Raw genomic sequence first — 19,711 nt, 5'->3', positions numbered from 1 at the left:
ACGTTCTGCAGGATTGAAGCACAACTATAGATATGTTACGTTACTCTTACCATCTGATTGTGTGTTATTAATAGAAAATTATCAATTTCCTCTACCACTATACTTCCAGATGATCCTACTTAGTAGGTATCTCAGGTTTGATTCTTTCTGACGTAGATTTTCCCACGTTTACGTTAGTTATCTAACGGCTGGTATCTTAGGACCTGTAAGAGGAAAGACTATGGGTTCTAGATGATCCTAAATCATCCTCTTTCCAATTCTCCATTAGGAAACTGTACGTTCTTTTTCTTTCCAGTCACTGTCCGGGAAAGATACTATTCTCTTTGTCGAGATAGAAGACTGGAGTGATTCATCATAGATCTTATTTGGTTGGAGAGCTCATCTAAATTTATAAAATTGCCATGCCCATATTTTTAAATTTTTACAACCCAGGTAGTTAAGAGTGTCTAGATCATCTCTGTCGCCAACAGCCAGCTGTTGTAATAAAATATACTAGATTTATAAATACATGTTTGAAAATATTTACTAAATTGGGTTAAATGCTGAGGGAACAGATACGTAACATATACAAATTACTGTGGTAGTATCGTATCTAAAACAGAAGAGAAAGTTAAAAGTTGTGGAAAATGTGTCACAAAATCACATGTTCAAAATTCTTCCGTTTTACATATTTAAAAATATGATAATCTTACACAATGGTCGACTGATCCTGTATGACTTCATCCAAATATGCCGTACAAAATTTAATTCTTCTTGTCTGTGCTCAAATATATTCATCTGCGACCCATGTTCAAATAATGGGTTGCTTTCGTAGCGTAGAAATAGCAGCAGTGGAAAGTAAATTCAAAGTGTAGATTTCTTTGGTTCTTGCACAATTTGTCCATCTTTCCACTTTTTGTAGTTTCTCGAAATGACGTGTTACTCCCGAATGATCAACGCTTGGTTTCTCTGCAACATCCTGTTTATTTTCCACATATCTTCTTCGGGGATCAGCTCCAATTCATAATCTCCAAAAATTGAACAGTGTTTGTGATCTTCGTTATCCTCCAAGAGCAAGTCACCATGACAGAAACCTAGGCTGTTTATAGCCCAAAGGTTCCTAATGTACAGGCTTTCTACTGAATTTCACAGACTTTCTCCTACTACAGATGTCTTTAGACTTGCAAGAATTGTTCGGTTAACATTGTGCTAAATTAAGTTGTACACATTCTTATTTACTTTATTTGTTAATGTTTCTCTTGATATTCTATTATTTTTTGCTACGTTTTTTATTGTTATTGCTGCTATTACTTTAATCTTACTGTTGCTACTGCTATCACTATTGTTATACATATCAATAAACAATTAAATAACTATTCAATCTGTTATTGAATTATCTTTCTAAGTTAGATGAAGTCATGACAACTTAATTTTACAGTTATTTTGTATGAGGTGGAAACATACAAATGTGAAGGAAACATACAAAAATCTTTCACCTAATAGAAAGAAATTGTGTATTACAATGCATCAAGGAATATTGATTTCAGTTATAAGTTGTATACTGCAAATATATTACCTGTAACAAAAGACCATATATGAGCGAAAACTGCTGTAACACTTTCGGTTTGTCATTTGGTAATTTCAACGCTGTGGCCAGTTCCCTTGCTGTATTTCCTTTAGCACCAACAAACATCATTGCAAGAATACTCCGCATGCTGAAAGGAGAGGCAAATATGTTACCTTCCTTCTCACTCAGAACCTAGAAAGAAAGGAAATTAAAAAAAAAAGCACCACTAGTTCCAGTTTGGAGCAAGGATCGAACTCATTACTCTAGAGCAGAAATATTGATTAAATTTTTAGCTCTATGTGTGTTTGTGTTATCGCTTAGGGTCTGACCTATCCAGGTAGCCCTGATCCAGGTGTTTATGCAGGTAAAATTGTAAAGTAGGTGACTAACGAAACAGTTCTCCATTAAAACATGAATCTCTATGGTTCGGATCGTATTTTTTAAAGAACACCATATATTAATCTCAATATTGCTATGTATGTAAAGTATTATTTCTTTATACATTGTATATTTAGAAATAAAATATTGACTATGTATAAATGAGGAAATACTTCAAAGTAGCTGAAAATATCAAATTTAGAACAACTGCTGGAAAAAAGTTTGTAAATGATTGCCTCCATTGAGAGACCTTCTCCAATTCTCCTCATTCCAATATCTTTCTCTTTCTGGAGGAGAGAAGATCTTGCTTGTCACAATGAGAATGTATTGAAATTGAAACATTTGAAAAAGTTTTAACCTGGCCGGGGTTCGAACCCGGGACCGCCGAACAAAAGTTCAATATGCTAACCACTTACCTACCGCGTCACATCACCTTTTATCTAAACTATTAGCTAGTTAAAATCGTTGCATGTAATACTATACAAAATATTAATGCTCGTATAAAAAGACGTTCCTTATGAGTGTCGCAATGACTTACTCGAGATTTCCTTCCTTAACTCGGAAACAAGTTATATAGACCTTCGCCAATGAGGAAAATAATCCGAAACGTTCTTCAAGTTGAGGCTACCTCATCGTTTTTAGCTGCTTCCGATTTACATTACTACTATTCTTCCTCATCGTAACTTCTAATTTCCAAAGAAGAAAACCCGGCAGCATGTACGCCGATCCCAAGAGTTTCAGTATTCGTTCGTTACCCTAGCCAGCTGTTTGAAGTTGGCCATGTAAAATGTACAGAAAAAATTGGGCAAGAGAACAAAACCTAACCAACCCCTGCGGGGCTTCTAAGCAGTTCTTCCTTCTCATCCTCTACTCCTTATCCTCCTCCTCCTCTTACTACTACTACTACTACTACTACTACTACTTCTACTACTGCTGCTACTACTAATATTGCTATTATTATTATTATTATTCCTACTACTACTATTATTACTACTACTTTTACTATGGATCCGTATAGTAAAACAGCAAGCTTATTTTAATGAAAAGTGTTACGAAAATTTTAAAAAATAATCGGTAAATCACTCTTTTGAGTATTATTTTCAATCCTATTTTAATGAAATAAGTGTTATGAAAATTTAAAAAGTAAAATAAAAAATCCTTGGGCAGGGTTTGGACCCACGCCAAAAACGATATTTATTACTAGGATGTTGGGCTAACCCGCTCAGCTAGGAGGCCGATTTACTTTCCGCTATATGTAGGTCATAACTCTGGATGTCCTATCTGCATCGGCCAATAAGATCAAAGGATATTTGAAATTCTTGGAAACCGCGAAAATGGAAGCCGGCAGACGTTATTTTCGCATTATTTGAATTGAATTAACACGTGTAAAAAAAGAAAGTTCTATTTTTATCTTCCAGAACTACTAGTTTATTGTTTTACCTTTGTATGAGGAATTTGTGGTAGATTGGCAAATTATGAAACTGGTATGGCAGAGACACGAGTTCGAATCCCGTCATGGCAATTTTTTTCATAATTGTTTACGTTTTGTTTACACGTGTATTGTTTACGTAATTGATTTTGTAATTCTGTTATTCCTTTATTATTATTATTATTATTATTATTATTATTATTATTATTATTATTATTATTATTATTATTATTATTGCAAAGTCGAGACTTGGCTAGATTTGATCAGATGGCGTAGGTCAATGAAAACTTGACCCACGACCCACTGACCCCCACCCACCGTGTCCTACTCTGACCCACGACCCACCATGAGCCACTCAGACCCACCACCACCCACCATGGCCCACTACCCACCAAACCACATCGTCATCAACTCTGACACATGGTCCACGGCCACTTCTCTACCGACTAAAGAGTATACTTGTTATAAAACCAAGTTGTCAAATTCTAACTAATCGGAGTTTGAATTTCTACGGTCAATCGCTCAAGCACCGCTCTGTTACAATAACGATGGATCTGACCTTTACGATAAAAAATGGTAAAGTGTTTGTCATGGCCAAAATTACGATGAATTTCAATTAAATTATCATGGTCTAATTATTTCCTTCTTGAATTATCGATATTTTCAGTGGAAAAACGGATGAAATTTGAAACTCCCAAATCATGGTAAGTAGACCAACATATAGAAGCTTACATTACAAATTTTATGTCTATTTTTCTAACAACTTTATGGGTTGATTGCCTTGTGCTCTAAGCGCTGCATATAAGAAACAAGCTTAAGCAATTATTATAAAGCGCATGGTAATCATATATGGATGTATGATGCGAAGCACTATATTTTTTTGAGTTGATTTTGAGTTTAACGTCCCTTTCAGCAACGAGGCTATATGAAACCTGGACCTACGGATTAACATAAATCCGAACCACATGAGCTCCCGCCGGAAATTGAACCTGGCTGTATTTCTTTTTTCTCAATTTGTTTCTCAACTAATATCGATCGTTTTCGATTATTTTAACAACTAACCCACTATCTATTTACCATATGTAGAAAGTGCACCTTTCCCCATAAAGGAGAATGTTAAAAATGCTAGGAGACGTACTGTTTATTTTCAATAAAGAGTTAATATACTGAATTTCAGCTCCGTAAGTTTAACGGCTTGTGAGATACTCAATTTTTTCCGCAAATATTCGGATCCCCACTATTCCTTGGGATATTATTATAATGAATGCAATATGATAACATCACAGTTTGGATTAAGGCCTAACTATATACCTAAAGCCATTTTATTTGACTGCAATTTGACCGTGATGATTAGGCACACATAGTTACATTCAATTTTTTATTAATAATTTAAATATTACAGTGATTCAAAAATGAATTTTTCCAGTAGTTAGCTCCTCTGAAACACACATGCTGTGTGTCTCGAAAGCCAAGTAGTAGTATACGTCCTTTTACTATTATTACAATTACAAATATCAATATCCAAAAATGTCTTAAGTTCTTTTTTCACTTAGAGATACTCATCTCAGGTAAGTAAACAGAAACAAATGAAAAAGGGAAATGGAGAACTTGAAAGTAAAACGTGTACAAATTTACTAGTGTTCTGAAGCATATTTTTAAATCACGATCGATCCTTCTCATAGAAGCTAAATACGCGGTTCTGGTAAGTTGGAGTAGCTTAAATATAGCAAAACGCAAGTGTCTCTTGCTGGCGGTCTTCGAAGCCGCGTGTACTAGTGCAATGGGCTAGTAATTATGATTGCTTTTGGCTGGGTTCAAACCCGGGCCAAGGAAAGTTTTTTATTTTTATGTTTTATTGTTAAAATTTTCAAAACATTTTTTTCATTAAAATAAGATGAAAATGATACTCAAAAAATGATTATGTCACGTGTGGAGATTTGTTATACGAATCCACAGTATAAGTAGTAGTTGTAGTAGCAGGAGGAGGTGTGGATTAGAAGCCACACAGGGCTTGTTTTGTTCCACTTTGACTGCCATGATATAAATTTAACCTCAACTGCTTCTTCAATTTTCTTCTTCTTCAATTCCAACAAAGTGACAATTTTCTTACTATAATACACAATACATACACGAGAAAGTTTGGACAATCGCAAGCTGCAACCAATTAGAAACGTGTTTTTAGTTTCTATGTCTTGGGTCGCGGGGTGAAAAAATATGCTGTTCAGAAGATGCTGTCTACAATGCAGTGAGCAGAGTGGGTCGGTGGGTCATAGTGGGTCATAGTGAGTGATGGGTCACGGTGGTGGTGGTGAGTATGCTGTTGACCTACGACTCACTGACCCACTCCAACTCTGGATTTAACAACACATAGATGGATGAACAAAAATTGAAAGTTCACCATATTTTATTGTTTTAATTCAGGCAAGGGAAGAACGCGCGAATAGTGTTTGTGATTTTTACTGTCCTCAATGTTTCTGTGTTTTATCGTTGTTCTTAAAGAGTTAGTGGAAAAACTGTAAAAGTGTGTAAAACGCTTAAGAATAGGAAACAAGATATTGAGGAAGGTTTGTTAAATAAGTGAACTTAAAAAAATAATCCAGTGCCCTGAAACACCAGATTTTAATCAATATGAGTATCTGTCCAATGTCGTGCCGTGAAAAATAAGGGCCTGAGGCGAGAGTACATGGCAGCGGGTCCGTACATATGAGTTGTCAATTTAAAGTTGACTTCTCTGGACTATTCTTTCTGCTTAATAGTTTACTATTTTATCGTGACTGAAATAAGAAAGTTTCAGCATTATTACACTGGAATCGTAAAAGTGTATAATTACTGAATTCAGAGAACATCCAGTTTTTTCCTTCTACCAGACTAGTGATGTCTTAGAGTAGTGGCTTAAGCGTTAATTTCATAATGTTGGGGACGCAGGTTCGATTCCGGCTGTGGTAATTCAGGAGATTTCTATAATTCGCAATATTGATGGTTCTGATGTATACTAACATGAAAAATATTCAATTTCTCTGGGTCTAAGAGTTGAGACGACTTCCTCCAGAGGTGAAGTGCCAACAACACAAAATTACATAATCCGTATTAACCTTCATTCGTAACTGTCTGGAACGTAACGTGTTTCGACAAGAATTGATGAATACATAAGCGCTAAACACGTCCTTACTGCTATAGTATGGGCCATAAAATGGTTTCCAAGGAATTGTTCCTAGCTGTGCAAAAATTACAAATAGTGATCGAACTTAAAACGCTAGTCACGGGAATGACCTTATTTAATATGTCAGCTCACCTTTCTACCTAGAAGAAAGACTAAACAAAATGCATTACTGTTATCAGCAATCAAATATCTATATTCCATTTCTTGTTGTCATAAAATGACAATTCTGTCAGTAAATCAATAAACGTAATAATATTATTGCGTTCATGAGTAAATCTAAGAAACACCTGACATACTGTATATCTTTTCTTTTCCTATGAATACCTTCGAATATGTTACTTTTTCTTTCCTTCTGTGGTAATAATAATAATAATAATAATAATAATAATAATAATAATTATTATTATTATTATTATTATTATTATTATTATTATTATTATTATTATTATTATTATTATTATTATTATAAAGATTATCTTCCCATTCAGAAAAATTAATAATTGCCACGACGGGATTGGAACCCAGGTAGCTGCAATGGGAGTTTCCTGCTTTCCCATTTTTTTGTTTTACGCCCCAACAGGAGTATTGTTCGCCACTGGCACCTCATGTCCTCTGACATATTTCAAACGGTTTGGGTACAAAATCTCGCGGCGACAACCTCGCTGACCAAAACCTCTTGGCCCAAAATCTCTCCGGGCCGAAACCTCGCCGCCCAAAACCTCGCGGGACAAAATCTCGCCAGGCCAAAACCTCGCTGCCCAAAACTTTGCGGGCCAAAATCTCGCCTGACCGAAACCTCACCTTGCCAAAACCTCGCGTCCCAAAATCTCGCCTAGCGAAAACCTCGCGGTCCTGATCTTGGGACACAAAATCTCGTCTGGTCAAAACTACGCGGGACGTAGTCTCGCTTCAGAAGAAATGTCGTTAATATAAAACCTCGTCACGTCGATTTCTTCGATGCAAAATGCTCTATATATCGCTATATGTATATATTTTGTAATAACACATAATTGCATTAAAATGATGACAAGAAAATATTCTAACGCGTGCTTTAAAATTCTGTATATATAAAATGAAAATGACTATGCTTGTGACATCATACCTCTTGAGCCACCCGACCGATCTCGAGCAATTTTCAACATAGATGAGGTTCGGGCCTGGTGTGGTTTTTATTTCACTTCGCCGGTGACCTTAGGATCTAACAACATCGAATAATATTTATGAAAGTATGAAATAATATCTGAGTTTTTACATCCCTCTATTACGTCCTGTAGGTTAAAGGAGTCGTAGATGATCAGAATGAAGGAAATGATGGAATGAAGAAAGTGGGAGAAAATGGGAATACGCAGAGAAAGCCCACACGCACGATGATTTGTATATTATTATTATTATTATTATTATTATTATTATTATTATTATTATTATTATTATTATTTGTAATATGGAATTGCATATTAAAAACTCATTGGATAAACTTTAAGGAAAGGTTTCATTCCGCAACTTTTTGCCCAAGTGAGATTTTCGGCCAGAGGTTTTGGACGGCGAGGTTTTGACCAGGCGAGATTTGGGCTCACAAGGTTTTGGGCGGCGAGGTTTTGGCCACGCGACATTTTGGGCGGCGATGTTTCGGCCGCGAGATTTTGTCCGTATCCCATTCCAAACACTACAGGGACACGAACATAGAAATACTGAGGACAGTTAAAATTCCGACCTTGTGACCTTGAATTCGAACCCCTAGTGGATATCGCCTTATGATCAGATGCCGAACGCCCGAGATCACTCGGCTAGTGCCACTGGGTCAATTTGCCACAAATTCCTCATATGAATATAAGAAAATAAACTAGTAGTTATGGAACATAAACATAGAACTGTCTATTTCTACACGTGTTGATACAATTCAAAGATTGTGAAAATAATTTCTGTCGTCTTTTCTTCTTTGGAAATTAGAAGTTATGGTAAAGACGAAATGTAATTTAAATCGGGACTATCCCTGCAACCAATGACGTAGCCTAAACTTGAAGAACGTTTCGTGATATTTTCCTCATTGAGGAACGTCTATATAACTTGTTTTTGAGTTAAACAAGGAAATCTCGAGTAAGTCACTAAGACACTCACACAAGCGTTAGAGTCTTATTTATATTTTTCCATGAAACGATTTTAACTAGGTATTAGTTTGGGTGGAAGGTTAAGTGGCGCGGTAGATGAGTGGTTAGAGCATTGAACTTCTATTCGGTAGACCCGGGTTCGAAACTTTTCAAGTGTTTCTGTTTCAATTTCAATTTCAATGCATACTCAGTGTGACAAGCAAGATCTTCTCTTCCCTAGAAAGATAAAGATGTTGGAATAGAGGAGAATTGAAGAAGGTCTGTCAATGGAGACAGTCATTTACAAACGGAGACAGTCACGTTTATACTCAGGCTGCCGGTTTTTTACTAATCTGAAATATTAGTAACTATTACAAGAATCAATGAAGGCCTTATAAAAAGACTTGGTATCACAATGGATGTTATTTCTTGGTTTAGTCTGTGAGTGTTCTTCCTTTACATTCATTCTCGCATGAAACAGTAAAGTTATTTATATATTGCCTAGATTTTTTGGCACTAAATACCTGTTACATTGCTTAAAATTCTATTTAATGTGTGAAAGTTATAAACTGTATATTTCCAATTGGATACACACCAAAAGAAGAATTAGAGGGTAAATATAAATACTTCAGAGAAGCTTATGTACGGAACTAATCAAGAGAGAGATAGCTCGAAAATGTCCTCCATGCAACAGACACCTTATTTCTCAAATAACAAATACACAACTGCAAATACGAGGGACCTCTGAAGTTCTTGTATTGCTAGAAACCATAAGATAATACAATAAAATACCAACGCTGTCCGTCAAGGTGACAATGATATTTTAAACACAACGACTGATTCTCCAGAGAATGATATAGTGTGGATTTTGAGAACTCACTGTTTATAGCGAAGTTATTTGTGTAGTAACAAACTTAAATTCAGCTCATGTTAAGCTGTTCAAACAGTAAGAGTTATAAATATTGGAATCTGCATTTAAAGCAAATTATTCATTTAATTTTATTTCCTGTTTTTATTTTCTTTCTTTTTTTTTTTTTTTTTAAAGGATTAAATCACAATATTCAAAAGAAACATTTTTCCTTTTAGTCGTTATTGCTTGACATTACATTCAAAGTGGAAAACAATCATTCCATTATAAAATCGGTTCGCATTTTATTATACTGTACTAGCCTTCAGCTAGCTGGGAACTACACCCCCACACTTTGCATTTGCTCAGCCTATGGCCTTACACTTCTGATATCCTTAATGTATCTCTACTCTTAAGGATTTCGAGATATGGCCATCTTCTTATAACAACTGCAACTCCCACCTTTTTTTAATCTCTTCTAAGGGGAAAAAACCGATGAAACACGTCATTATTTATTTTAAATTAAAAACCTAAACATCAATTTTCAAGCCTCTAATTTATTGACCCTCCAAGGCTGATAATGGTTTACATACAATTTCCCAGGATCTGCCAAGATGCTCTACCTCGTTCTTTTTGTTATGCAGAATTTATGGCTTACACATATATTTACACTATCATACTTGATTATAACGTAATCAATAAACAAAGTTTATGATTTAAAACTTAATATATTTCTTTCACCTCAAATGTTATCCATAAACTACAAATTTAATTATCTTAGTTTTCACTATTAGTAAATCGATGGATTTTCACAATATAGCATGTTAATTGTACAGCCCTAAACAGTATGGCAGATTAAAATTATGAAATGTATAGAATATATTCATTAAAATAAAAAAACATTCCAAACACTAACAACAATGAATTAAAAAAATATTGTATAAATTAATTAAAATAACTCAAAACACAGATCACCGAAGCATTATGACAATTAATATATCTAAAATTCAATACACTTAAATTCTGTAACAGACATGTAAAGTAATTCCAACATATCAAAACAATAAATATTTTTTAAAAAAGTTCTTAGTGTCCAAATAAAATACCTTAATTTAAAACTTACAATTGGCATAACATACAGTATATCCGATTAACGTAATCTAAATGGGCATTTAGTATCAAGTTGAGAGAAGAATGACTATTGAGATCCTTTTTTGTATGAACTTAGGAAACCCTAATTTATTAAAAACACTTTTTTTTTTTTTAGCAGATTTCGTAATCGCTTCTTGATCCTAATACCTTTGGCATAACATAAAAACGCTTATTTGTCACTAAATATTCTTTTCAGTTTTCCATATTTTGTACATTTTTCACCTTCTTTTCCAGATTATCATCCTCAAAACGTATCATAACATCTACAGTATATCTCTTAGCATTATTCTGAACAATCAGTCAGGCTTTGATTTCCCCTGTTCAACCATAAATTCTATCTCTGCTTGTCTTATAACCCGTATTTGGCAGTGGTTATCTAGAATCTGTACAATATAATTATGCCGGACAATCTTTCTGTTTGGATGCTAATATCACCTACATGCCCTATTGTTTCGATTCATTCATGGCTTCTACATGGTATATCAATTCCAGGTTGAACTCTCGCAAAACCTGAACTAACACCATATTTCTAGCCTGTGGACCATTTTTTTTTTTTTTTTTTTTTTTTTAATCTTGGAATTAGCAACCAGATACTTTAAAATGTCATATCCCTCAACACATAATTTAATTTTAGCTGGGCAATGCTTGAACAGAGAATTTTGAGATGTGGTCAACTTATTTTAACAATTGAAACCCCGACTCTTTTTCATTTCCAGCCTTTTTGCACATAGTCTAGTTTGCCTTACACGCACTCTAGCATATCCCTACTAATAGTCTTAAATGCAGCTGTAGTGCGATTTAGGAATTTATCCAAAGTTGCTAGTAGTGGTGACATATAAGCTGTGTCTTTTACATGACCCCGAGGGAAAAAGTCCAAATTGACAGATCGGGAGACCTAGGAGACCCTGGGAAAAACACTAAGTCATCTTCAGCACAACGACCAATCCAACGGCAAGAGAGTTCTTCATACGCCTTTGATTTAGACACTGGAGCAAGCACATTAAGTTCTGGGAAATCTCGTTCATGTTGCACTGTACCATGTGGATGATCAATACTCTAGATACAAATCTTATCATTCAAATGGAATGCCATTTTGTCACTAAACAGCAGAAAGTTAAGAAAGCTATCGTACTCCATAGCATTCTGCATAAAATTACAAAATTCCTAGCATTTGACAAGGTCATCCGATTGTAACATTTGCAACAATTGTCTGCAGTACACAGGCGATAGGGGATCAACCTCCCATGTGAACACTACAGCCCTCCTGAAAATTTCTTGTTGATATGTATATATACAGTAGATATAAGATCAACTCAAGTTGGTCTCCTCGAAAATGTTCTTGCCCCCTCCATGGATAAGTGTTCTTGCTACGGGCATGGCGGTACGGTTTCAGTCGTAATCAGGTTCGCAAAATTTTCCAAACACTTTGATATTGGTTGCAGAATAATATGTTTGGCACCTGGCGCGCCGCGTTGACTACCGTGGTGTACATACGAAACTCACTCATTGGTTCATCAGATACTCTTTACACCTTGCGTTTTTACCTTTACAGAGATAGCAGAGACAGTGCAAAACTGTTGATACCATCTCAGAATGCCTGGCGGTGTAGTTGAGTTACAAACTTTCTACGGAATGCACACTGTATGGTAACAACGAAAACAAACTTTCATTCTAAAAGACAGAATGCTTTCTGCTGTCTAAATGCCATTTTGGGAACTACTAGTAAACTTGCGTTGCCACTTATCGTCACAAGCCAACATTACGTATATGAGAAATTAAACTTTCAATTATGTTCTTTCGTTTCTTCATTAGCACAAATGTATTGTATTAATAGTTTTGGCATAGTTCACTTTAAAACCAGATACATTATTTATATTCACGGTGTATTTGTTCATGTGTTACGGCAAGTCAGAAGTAGGACGACCATGAGTTAGTTGAATGAAGTTATTTCTTTCCTCAAATTTTTTCAATAAGCATTCACAATCGGTGTTCATTTGTGTTAATAGAGAGAGGATTACCTTAGGTTTACTTCATGAACATTCTGTCTCTTTGTATTTTAAGAGGTGAAAGGAACTTTTATTTTATTATTAGCTTAAGTGATAAATTTAGGGAAATCGTTCAAGATTGAATGGAACATTTTATTTTGTCGTTACATTAAGTGATAAATTTAGAGAAATCGTTCAAGATCGAATGGAACATTTTATTTTGTCGTTACATTAAGTGATAAATTTAGGAAAATCGTTCAAGATCGAATGGAACATTTTATTTTGTCGTTACATTAAGTGATAAATTTAGGGAAATCGTTCAAGATCGAATAGAACATTTTATTTTGTCGTTACATTAAGTAATAAATTTAGGGAAATCGTTCAAGATCGAATGGAACATTTTATTTTGTCGTTACATTAAGTAATAAATTTAGGGAAATCGTTCAAGATCGAATGGAACATTTTATTTTGTCGTTACATTAAGTGATAAATTTAGGGAAATCGTTCAAGATTGAATGGAACATTTTATTTTGTCGTTACATTAAGTGATAAATTTAGGGACATCGTTCAAGATCGAATGGAACGTTTTATTTTGTCGTTAGATTAAGTGGTAAATTTAGGGAAATCGTTCAAGATCGAATGGAACATTTTATTTTGTCGTTACATTAAGTGATAAATTTAGGGAAATCGTTCAAGATTGAATGGAACATTTTATTTTGTCGTTACATTAAGTGATAAATTTAGGGACATCGTTCAAGATCGAATGGAACGTTTTATTTTGTCGTTAGATTAAGTGGTAAATTTAGGGAAATCGTTCAAGATCGAATGGAACATTTTATTTTGTCGTTAGATTAAGTGATAAATTTAGGGAAATTATTCGAGTCTTATCAAGGCACTGGTCCAAGTTTCCTCTTAATGTTGTTGTTAACTGCGAATGTATCAGTATTGCTACCTTCGAAACACAGAAATTATTGTGAACCAAAAAGGTACTCTTCATAGATTATTTCGGTGTATTCATTTGCCTAGTAGAGATCGCTCGTACCTATATGGTTAGCATGACTTAGGTTTGGTTACCAGTGAGAATTCATGCGGTTCGGATCTCACGTTAATGATGTAGATCCATATCTCATATACAAGTAGTCGCAGCAATATACACTCCAGAGTTAAAAGTTAAGGTAAAACGAGGAGAGACGCCGCAAGCGGAGAGTTTATCTAATGCACATCAGATGGCAGCAACATTGCAATGATGTGTAACTGTTGTTCGTTTCACCAAGCCAATGCAATAGGGAACAGTCAAGTGAAGTGAAAAGAAGGGGGTCGCGTTTATAGTAGGGTTGGCAAAAACCATGGTTTTTATTGAAAAAAACAAAAAACCCGGTTTTTCGGTTTAAACCAGGTTTTTTGGTTTAAACAATTTGCTCTATGTATTTATATCACATATGGACAGAAATAAGTTTGTTTCGCCTTGGTGTTATTATGCAAAAACTGGGTTATGCTGTCCCAGCTCGCGCCGTGTGGACTTTGTGGTGGACAAACACCGTAGCCATGGGTTTTCTCGGGATTCTCCCGTTTCCTCTCACTTTCTTCATTCCATCATTTCATTCATTTCTCATCATCACCGTCTCCTTTAGCCTAACCGGCATAACCGTGGGACGTAAAACTTAAAGATTTCATTTCATTTTTTGGGTTATGCTGGAAGGGTTCACATAAGCTTAAAGCGAAATCCAAACCGCTTCTCGGCTTACATTCGAGAGAAATTGTCTTCCATTTGAACTAGAAACCGGGACTAATTGGTCACAAATGCGATTCGTCTGCCGACTTACTCACGAAGGACTCCTGATAAAAATACGTTGAACTGATCTTTATATACTTGTTAATATAATTGTCAAGAGTCATTTCAGAAGGACAAAAATATAAACAATTGCACAAGTGAAACCATTATACAGAATTACATATAGGCATTTTCAAAGTACTGCAGAGTACAGAAGAACTAATTTGCTCCAAGCTAGTTCACTACAACTTTTATTAGTCCAAGTTAAAGAAATACAACGACTTAATTTGCATATTAATAAGAAAAGTGAATAAAAGATACGAATTATTTGAGTCCACTTTAGCTCTTACCCATTTATACATATATAGATACCAAAGATACTTATGATTTCAATAAATGCCTCTCGTAGGGTTTGTATGACCCCCAAAAAAGTACGGCATTTCGATGTTTTTTTTTTATATCAATAGTACACATTATTACAACGAAACAATATTTAGAATTTTCCTTTGGCTGCAATTGCATAACAGTAATAATGAACTATAAAAGAATCACAAAATAAACATTCATAAACTTATTTAAAAAAACAAACAAAACTTGCTTTTGTAGTATAATCTCTTTAAGTATTGAATCTGGAATTTAGGTCTGACTATGTGATAATCCATAAATGTGTGTTCATCAAGATTTTACGAACACACACTTTTACGAACATTTTTCGTTTTTCTAGTTTAAACCAGTTTTTTTTTTTTTTTAAAGACAGTTGGTTTAAACCAATCAACCCTGGTTCATAGCAAAATTGCCTAGTGAAGTAACCTACGAAATTTTAATTTTAATAACTTCTAGATGAAATCAAGAAAGAAACCGTAGCATAAATCTTGTACATAAATTTAGAAAACGGTACGACACGAGAAAATGAGTTCCGAGACGAGAATTCGACAATAAATTACAAGACGGGAAAAAGAACACCCAATTGCAGTCTCGTTTCGTTGGTAACACTATATAGGGTCTAAAACCATTAACGAGAACCGAATGTGGCATTTTTGCTCGTGATAAAGAATTATTGCCACCGTTACACAAATAAAATGACATTTCAAATTTCGGAACCTTTTTTTTCTATTCCCGATGCTTGCCAGTTCTTTCATCCGTTTCACACTATGAGTATCTATCTAATCATATTGAATTACAGGATTTAGAGTCGCCTTCATCGAGTAGCTCAGGAAATCTCTCGCCTACCACAAAGAAACCAACAACCTCGCAAACAACTCAACTGACACCGAAAGTAACTTCATAACCTCCATTTGTGCCCCAGAATCAATCACCAGGAAAAACGTTAAACTCTCCAATATCAACCGTTAGTTTCATATACACAGAAAGCCCAAATAAGTTCTAGATTTGCAAGCATGAAAACAAGTTTTTCACAATCAACTTCCAGGATCAAGACAGGACAGACAGAAATAAACAACCGAAGGAGAGCAATCTGTGGCAGATGATACACCGAATCGACACCGGATGAGCCCGAGCAATACATCAACAGTTGTGTGGAATGTTGAGAAAATTACTTCCTCACGGCTTGCAAATTCGACTGGATCCAATGTGTTATGTGTTCGAAATGGTTACATGAAACCTACGATTTATATATGGAATATTGTGTGCGAACTAGGGAAAAAAGAATATTTGTGTAGAGAAGTTGGAGAAACAGAAGTGAACCAGTACGGCAATTCTCCACATATTTTTCATGACATTCAAAATTCACTGCTTCTGTAATTTGAAAAGCTGTCCATTGGAACTCTTTTTTATGAATTTTCTTTATTTTTTTATTAAAGTTCATAGAATGAGTTAACTTTCCATATAGATATATTTCCACAAAAGTAAACATGATGAATTTCTATTCAGTTATGAAAAAGTGCGGCGTCTCTTTGTTTTACTATTTTTTCAATTAAAACTTTCTTCAACATTAAATTTAAAAAAAATAACCAAAAAACTCCAATCTCATTTTCTTTTCTTAATGTAAACGTTTTAAAAGATGTTAAACTTTCTTAACATCTTCCTTGCAATATAACTAAAATACCTAACACCCAGTAGTTGCTTTACATACCTTGTATAAATTCATTGCAAACTTGGTACTCCCAATATTCACTGGCAAGATTTCTCCATTTGGTAATTTGGCATATGAGATGATGAAAAGAGTGATGAATATACCTGAAAGTGTATATGAAATAAAAAAATAAAGGTTTCCCTTTTAACACATCATTAAATTTCTGGAAACTTTAAACAGAAATGACATCTTTACTTAAACGCTGTACATATGGCCCAATCAACAGGATTTATATATTTGGAGGCTCATACGTGGCCCCCACTGACTAAAAGTAGCACGGTTCAGTGAGAGACAGTCAATAAATCAAGTCATATACTACTTTCATACTCTCATTGTACACTGTAAAGATATTCACCTATCAATTTATTGACATTACAAGCTAATGCCGTTTTAATGTATTTTTTTCTCGGCAAATGTGTCTCCATAATTAATTTTGTATGGATGCAGTTGTATTTCGAATTCCATCATAAATTGTAAATTCACGTCTCATTTAGCCTCTTTGCTGAAAAGGAAATGAAATCTTTTAATTTTACGTCCCACGGTTATGCCGGTTAAGCTAAAGGAAACGGTGATGATGAGAATGAATAAAATTGTGGAATAAAGAAAGTAGGAGAACCCTGAGAAAACCCACGCACACGGTGTTTGTCCACCACAAAGTTCACTTGGCGGGGTCTGGGATCGAATCCGGGACCCCACGCACCAGAGGGGAACGCTCTACCAATGAGCCACCGCGGCCACTTGCTGAAAAAGGGACGCTGAACACCAAACTACAGTTATTATAATTAAATTGAACAAACGTTATATCCAAATTTGTTCTAATGCTTGTTATAATGAGTCAGAAAAGTCTTTCAATTAAGCGAAATTTATATTTCTTTAACACGTGAAACGTTAGCGTTAAAAGCAATTTGTTTCTTCTCAGCAGATATACTGTGAGGATAACATAGCCTATGTTTGGAATAGAAGAAATGTAAAGTATGATCTATAAAATGTAGAACAGAAAACAGCTTATGTACATAGTAAGATACAGAATACAATATTCAGTTTATACGATGTTTTTATGATTGACGAGTCTCTGATCCGAAGAGTTCCTGGATCGACGCCAAATCGTATGACATTGTAATGAACAAAATCATGACCGTGGAGTTTCTTGGAGATTTTCCGCCTTTGTTTCATTTCATAAATTCTACTATAATTATTTATCTTCATTTTTAGTCTTTCTTCCTTAGCCTACAGATCAGGGGCGGCTCTATAATGTTGTCACAACGTCACCTGTCTTTCCAATTAATACGAAGAAAAATAATTAAGAAAATAAATACGGATATTTATTCCAGTATACGAATAAGAAACGACAGAACAAAATATTTAATTATTTTAATATGAAATCTACAACCCTGATTAATATTTATGAGAGGTTTGGGAATATAGTGTAAGTCACAATACAATGTTTGGTCATGTTTTCTGGTTTCGATCTTTCTAGCGATCACCTGCCTCATAAAACAGCCCTTTAAATGTCCGTATTTAAGTACAATAGTATAATTACACATTTTTCATGACTGAAAATAGAAATAAGTTTTTTGGCATTGACACAGTGGGAGAAAAGGAAATAGAACGTAACCTAAGCTCTGTGGCTGTGCAGACGCACTCAACACAAGAGAAGTTTCCTTCTCTCTCACACACATTCGAAATAAAACATAGCGTACCGAGAACGAGAGGAATCGTTGTTTCTTTGCGACACTCATTTTCAAATTACCTGTATTATGGAGGGAATTTCAGACTTTAATGACACCTGATGTATGTTTATATAACCTTTCCTTTTTTTCCAAGCATTTAGGGAACGAATGAATATTCTTGAACTCCATTTTAAATTGATTTACCACTAAAATGTTACTGTGAAAGTGAAATCTCGAAGCCACATACACCTCTAAATATGCAAGTATTACATTCGTAACTCAAATAAATAATCATAAAATAACGGAAAATACAGAACAGTGAATTGTTAACTCAGGGTTTCAGTAAATTCGGTCCCCGATAAACTTACAGAACTTCGGTCATATTTTGAAGCTTCCTCGTGGTTTGCAAACTTGTCTTCGGCAGGGATACCTAGGTTTGATTCTCGATAGGAACACATTTGATTCAGAGTCTACGTTGAACAGTCAGTCTACATCTTGGTGCTAAAAATGAATGGTTGAATGAATATTACTCATTTGCTTCAGAAACGATTGAAATTAAATTGCATACTTGTTTCAATATATCATGAAAATAGTACTATATCCTTATTTTTAGAAGTTAAAAAATATTATATAAATATACGAGAACCGAAGCTAGTTAACTTTTCGTTCTTACTTAGTTTTTGTATCCGTTCCAAATTACTTTTAAAAGCATGTATGTTAATGGACATGAAACCGAATGATGTTTTAAGATGAGAGCATGATAGCTCAGTGGTAGAGCGCTCTTGTCTGGCGTGCAGGTCCGCGAGTTTGTGGTGGACAGCACTGTGTCCCTGGGTTTTCTAAGATTCTTCTGTTTCCTATTGCATTTTCATTTCTCAAATTACACTGTGCAACAAACTTGAACTTTTCTTCAGTCTTTCAAATGCAATTATGTGATCTTAGCTAAATGACAGGTGCTGAATTCACTGGTGGAAACCAAAATGTCCATCACGTTACACTTTTGTTGGGCAGACCACAACATGTTATACGAAATGTATATATTTACATATATTTATTATCTAATGTAGGCTAAGAAGGCGTATTATACTAATATTAAATTTTGTTGATCTACATTTTAAAATACTTTCTGTATTCGCTTACAACGATAACGTTGTATGTTTCATTTATTAACAATCTGTGCCTATTTTTATGAATGAAATCAGAGGCGAATTAAGTGAACAATATGATGTATAAGAAAAAGAAAGATATATATTGAGATTTAGGTAATCAGTAACAAATAAGTGTGTGTTGATGTTGCTATAGCAACATTATAAATAAATATAGATAGACGTAGACATTTTGATAAGTATAGAAGTGTATATATGAAAGGTCCATATATTTTGTTATATGTGCGTAGAAAAAGTCAAATAATAAACGACAGTTGAGAAAGTGATATAAGACGTGTAATTTATTATGAAGATTAACTTTTAAGATACGAACCAGTGAAGACCCCTTACACGCTTACGCTTGTAGACATCTTCTGGAGTCTTTTTGATGATACAGTAGCAATACTAAGCAAGCATACTTTCAGTCTATTTTCTACTGTAACGCTTTTTAA

General features: G+C 34.6%; 1 protein-coding gene across 1 annotated transcript in view; it reads right to left on the bottom strand.

The window, feature by feature from the left end:
* Positions 1-19,711, bottom strand: part of LOC145688907 (serpin B6-like) — a 130,599-nt gene that overhangs the window by 103,009 nt on the left and 7,879 nt on the right. The window contains exons 2-3 of the mRNA XM_081763077.1: positions 16,445-16,548; positions 1,556-1,738 (exon numbers count right to left, since the gene is read on the bottom strand). Of these exons, the coding sequence (XP_081619203.1) occupies positions 1,556-1,738; positions 16,445-16,548 (287 nt within the window). The remainder of the gene's footprint in view (positions 1-1,555; positions 1,739-16,444; positions 16,549-19,711) is intronic.

Source organism: Thermobia domestica, chromosome 7, assembly GCF_964235325.1.
Source record: "Thermobia domestica chromosome 7, izTheDome1.hap1.1, whole genome shotgun sequence".
Taxonomy (NCBI): domain Eukaryota; kingdom Metazoa; phylum Arthropoda; class Insecta; order Zygentoma; family Lepismatidae; genus Thermobia; species Thermobia domestica.
The sequence above is the reverse complement of the archived record's forward strand: the minus strand, read 5'-3'. Positions and strand labels throughout refer to the sequence as shown.